Raw genomic sequence first — 5,047 nt, 5'->3', positions numbered from 1 at the left:
TCATTACACATTTTACATGTTTCTTAACAATCTCGAGGTTCTTTAGCTTTTGCTAACACATTATTCACTGGTTGCGGCAATTGTTGATGAGCGCGATTTAGTGGACTTATAGTTGCTTTGGTCCCTTTCTTACGGAGTAAAAAAAGTACGCCTTAACACAAATGTTGTAGTTTTATGGCAACAGTCGTGTGTAAATCACAGTGCATGTTTGCTCATGTATTTGTGAAACCACACAAGATAAAACTCGTCACTTTTCTGCACAATTTGGACAGTGTTTCGTTCATGATAGAGAAGAGAAAATGTACCCTGATCAAGTTCTACTGATAATCGTCAAGAACATATCATCTGAACTGGTTTGTAGAGTGATATTGAGATGTGAAGAAGAAGTGTTCAGATATTTTGGTACTTACGGAGAGACTTCTGCGAGCGGTTTGTCTGCAGGGCGGACCGACCTCAACAGCAAAATAGACACTCAGTCCCGGGAGATAATGTAACTATTGAATACAAAACATATCCCATAGACACTACGCCCCCGCAAAGGAGTTTTATCTACTAGTAGTATTGTATAGAAACATCAGGGTGTTAAACACTGAAGTCCAAAAAGTGGCCACATTATTTGTAATAAACATTAGACGAAAAGGAGTTAAATCTAAGATGAGCGTAGAAAAGTGTTTTTGTAAAAGTATGTCTACAAATGTTGAATTTCTCATGGTATTATTGCTCCCATGCTGCCCCTCCCTTTGGAGGGTGGACTGGTCCAACTTCTTCGTCTGTGGACGTGAGTTAAGGTTTTAAAGCCAGTAGACAGTACGTGTATAATGAACCTAGTGGTAATTGAGGTTTGGCAGTTGGTAGACTATTTTTTATTTATTTATTAAGTTTTACTACGTACAATATGCACTGTGGATGGCATGGCGAAACAGGTGTTTCTGACATGAAACACCTTTTCAAAGCCGCCTACCAATAAAATGACAAAACAATACAAAAAGTAATCAAATCACATAATACAATTAGAGAAACAGATAAATAAACTTAGAACTAGAAAGGCCAATATTTGCTTAGGAGCAAATACAGCGATGGCTTCACCACATTTTACGACATGGTAGGGAAAGAATGAGAAACACAAGGGAAAACAATGATTTACATTGATATAACTATAATATGAAGTAACATACAACTAAAACAACAGTTGGATAGCTATTCCCTACATTATTGGTTAGGATTTTTAATTGCATAATGCAAACTGTTGATTTTCAAAATAAAAAAAAACGTTCATGCCCCGCATTCCAATGCTGGAGCAGGAAAGCTTGAAATACCTACCAAAACACTTGAATACAGACATACTGTCAGTATGAAAATGCTCTGTGCAGGTGTTAATCAAGTTAAATCCCAACAGACAATCAGCAAGAAATGCTCTGTGCAGGTGGAAATGCTCTGTGCAAGTGTTAATCAAGTTAAATCCCAACAGCCAATCAGCAAGAAGAATAGAGGAAAGCTGCATGCCTATTGGTTGATGCCCTGCATCCATTGTGATGACTCATGCCCAAACGTGGTACACAGCACAGTAATACATTTGCTATAACACAGCCAAAAAGCTCAAATAAAACCATTCTAAAAGCCTGTATCACCAAAATTTAAAAAACGCCTGGGGGTATTTGCCCACTGTACCTCCATACCAAATTTCAGGTCCTTAGGCCCCAAAATGAAGAAGCTGAATCCATTTAAAAAATGGCAGGAGGAGAAGAAGAAGAAGAAGAAGAAGAAACATCAGAAAAAGCAATATGGTTTCACCACACCACTTCGTGGTGTGTTGAAGCCATAACTACAAGGCAAGTCAACTTATTTACATTATTTACAGCAGTAATGTCACAGTTAGCGCGGTCTTGTGGCCAGGCATGTAGCGCAGCCACAAGATAACTGCCACGTACAGGGTTGCTCTAAACTGTAAGTTTGGCAAAATCTGTTATACATAAATGCGGAGAGTTTCCTTTTAAAGGCAACTACATCAGTTAGGATTGAAGCCCTGATTCCTAACCGTCTATTATCTGCATCAAGCTTGTTCCAAATCGTTGTAACACATGGTATAAACGAAGATGCAAAAGAGGATGATTTTACTGTTGTTGGAACTAGCATGTGTGCCCTAGAGCTGCGGGGTGTTCTTGAAGAGAAGTCAGCCAGCCTCGCAACATCCGAACATACACATTTGCGTGGGACTTAACAAATACCACAACATCACATATTTCCCTTCTATAAGAAAGGGGCAGCAAGCCCAGGCTAGACAGTCTTGACTTGTAATCGAGGTGTTCAGCGGAGGGCCCAAGAATGAATTTCGTTGCTCTGCGTACACCCTCGATAAGGGCTGTGAGTTAACGCGATGTAGGGCTCCATATGGGTGAGCAATATTCCAATACACTTCTGACAAGAGAAAGGTAAAGCGTTTTCCGAATGTCTGTGTTGGAATTATATCCTACAGTGCGCTTTACAAACCCAAGCATTGAGTTTGCTTGTATGTATACATATTCATGTATGATGAACCTTTCTTTCTACATCCACGTACTTCTCATCAACGAGCAGTTCTCATCAAATCACATTAATGACGTCATGATGATGTCATAATACGTCATAAATACATCAAAGTTATTGTTATGATTTAATTTTTTTTTACTAGTACACCATCCCCTGAAAATTTGGTGGTCATACGATATACCGTTTGCCCCACGAATACCAACAAAGCCCGGTCTAGATAGGGTTAATACAGTATAGGATATAGTCATCATTGTCATATGATGCAGCACAGAATTGTTTATAATTAAGCAACATACATGTAGTAATATTGTAAAACCAGATGCCACTCACATAAAAGCCATTTCCAAAATTCGAATATATTGGCTGAGTCGTTACTTTTGACACTTCATTAAAACCAGACAGACAATGCTGCCTATGTGCCAAACGCAAACTTTGATAAAAATTAAAGCAAATAACACAAACACGTAGCTTTGCTGTCGGACGTCCATACAAGCTAAATCATTACAAGATTATTAATACGTTGTATGACTCCTAAGATCGTGAAGTAGATGCCGTAAATGTCCAATGGACCAAGTTTTCGGTACGTATTGCCCTTCACAAGAAGACAGGTTTCATAGTAGCGCAACTTTCAACTGTAATAAACATGGCTATGGGAGGAGGAAATGTTTGACGCCACTAGTCGCTTGAAGACCAACCTGTTAAGTCGGTGCGACTTGGCAAATGAACTTCCTAGAAGGGTAATCGGGGCACGGAACATCATTCCACATGTTCCCAATGGTAACGGGGAAATACTCAGCACAGTCTTCGTTACCACCCTTTCCGTTGTCAGGTTGTCCTGGAGCCCAGGAACTGAAACCCCCAAGAGCAACACCATCCTCCCACACCCAGCGTCCTTCCTGTTGGATGTCAGTCATTCCGAAACGGAAGAAAGCGCTGTTATCGACGGCGTTCTTCAGGTTGACGAGGAAGGTGTTGGTAACGGCGTCGCGGGGCATGGCGAGGGTTCCGCCGTCAGAAGAACAGGTCGTTACGGCATGAGTGTAGTTACTCTCCTGGTTGAAGGCCTTGTAGCAGGACCGGCTATGATGGTGGTAGATGTACCCGTTTGGGCAAGCTGTTGCAGATCTAGAGATATGCTCAAAGCGCATGCCCCCAGGAAAACCGACTGAGTCATAAGAGGAGTAGCCGTAGTAGAAAACAGAAAAGGTGACAATAGCGGAGTTGTGTTTGATCTTGTGAGTACCAGTAGCATTGATGTGCAGTTGCGCAGCAGACAGGTCAGTGTCAGGAACCTGTACCCATGATGTGGAGGATGGGAGAGGGTTTCCGTCATAGAGGAGTCCGGATTTCTCAGTAGTTTTTATGACAATATTAACGTAGCTGTCAAACACTGAGCCCGCGGCATCTACAGTGGCAAAAGTATAGTCAGCGGCAAAGTGTTCAATTGGGGGGACATACATCATAAACGGGTCTGTGTTGACACCATCAGCGGCGCTTCCCTTGTTGTACTGCAGAACCATGATAGGCTCAGATGACGTGATGACCTGGTAGACGTTGGACGGAACATCCAGCTCCCAAAAGTCCCCCGAATGAAGCAATTTAGCTGGCAGTGCATGTCCCGTGACACTGACTATGGTGCCGTCTCTGGCAGCGACTATGCGGAAGATGTCGCCTCCCGTACGGACAGCAAGAGGGACTGTAGCAAACCGTCTGCCCCAGGAGTCCACTGGGGGGATTTGCTCCACGATGTGGTCACAACCAATGACTCCAGTTGGGACCGCGGCACACCGTACGCCAGACATTAGTGTAATTGGCTTGTTTGATATGATGTGTGTACCTGTTAGATCCGATCCTTGGAACTGAACAGCTTCGAATTTATTCAGAACCAACCTGATGACACTTCCTGTGGGGTAAGGCACTCCCTCATACACAGTATTTCCCCGTAATTTGATCTCAACGTCTGTGTTGTCTTCAGTACCAAAAATACCAAATTCCGATGGTCTATGTGAAATGTATGGGGTGTATGAAGCTACAAAGTATTCCTTTCCAAGGACATCTTTTGGGAGACCAAGGAACCCATCCGTTGAGGCACTAACCTTGTTGACACCGTACACTATGATTTCTGTATCTGATGTAATGGAAACGCCCTTCTGTGCCTTTTCATTACCGCTGAGCGCGAGGGACTGTGGGAGGCTCACGACCTGCACTGCTGCATCTGTGACCGTCAGGCGGCGGGTGAAACCCACACCAGGGGCAGAAATATTGACTGAAGTAGAAGTAGGAGTGGAACTTGCACTGGTGATGGACAGCTCAAGCTCCGTGTACGTTGGTCTAAAGTTCTCGAGAAACCCTACCATGAACTCGGTGCCTCTGTTGTCTGGAGCTGCAACAGTGGGGAATGTTTCTGTAAACGCACAAGTTTCCTAGAAACTATTATAATTATGATAAACTGTATCAACACTTTGTGCACTTCCTGGGCAATGAGTGTTATATAAACTTTTGTTATACTATATCTTATCTA

General features: G+C 42.7%; 1 protein-coding gene across 1 annotated transcript in view; it reads right to left on the bottom strand.

Moving 5' to 3' along the window:
* Positions 1–2,852: 2,852 nt before the first annotated feature.
* The window catches only part of LOC109470157, a 12,336-nt gene continuing 10,141 nt past the window's right edge, over positions 2,853–5,047 (bottom strand). Inside the window, exon 19 of the mRNA XM_019768939.1 lies at positions 2,853–4,949. Within this exon, the coding sequence (XP_019624498.1) occupies positions 3,225–4,949 (1,725 nt within the window). The 3' untranslated portion in view covers positions 2,853–3,224. The remainder of the gene's footprint in view (positions 4,950–5,047) is intronic.

The sequence above is a fragment of the Branchiostoma belcheri genome, unplaced genomic scaffold (assembly GCF_001625305.1).
Source record: "Branchiostoma belcheri isolate BF01 breed outbred unplaced genomic scaffold, Haploidv18h27 scaffold22, whole genome shotgun sequence".
Lineage (NCBI taxonomy): Eukaryota > Metazoa > Chordata > Leptocardii > Amphioxiformes > Branchiostomatidae > Branchiostoma > Branchiostoma belcheri.
This window is presented reverse-complemented; position numbering and strand designations above follow the sequence as displayed.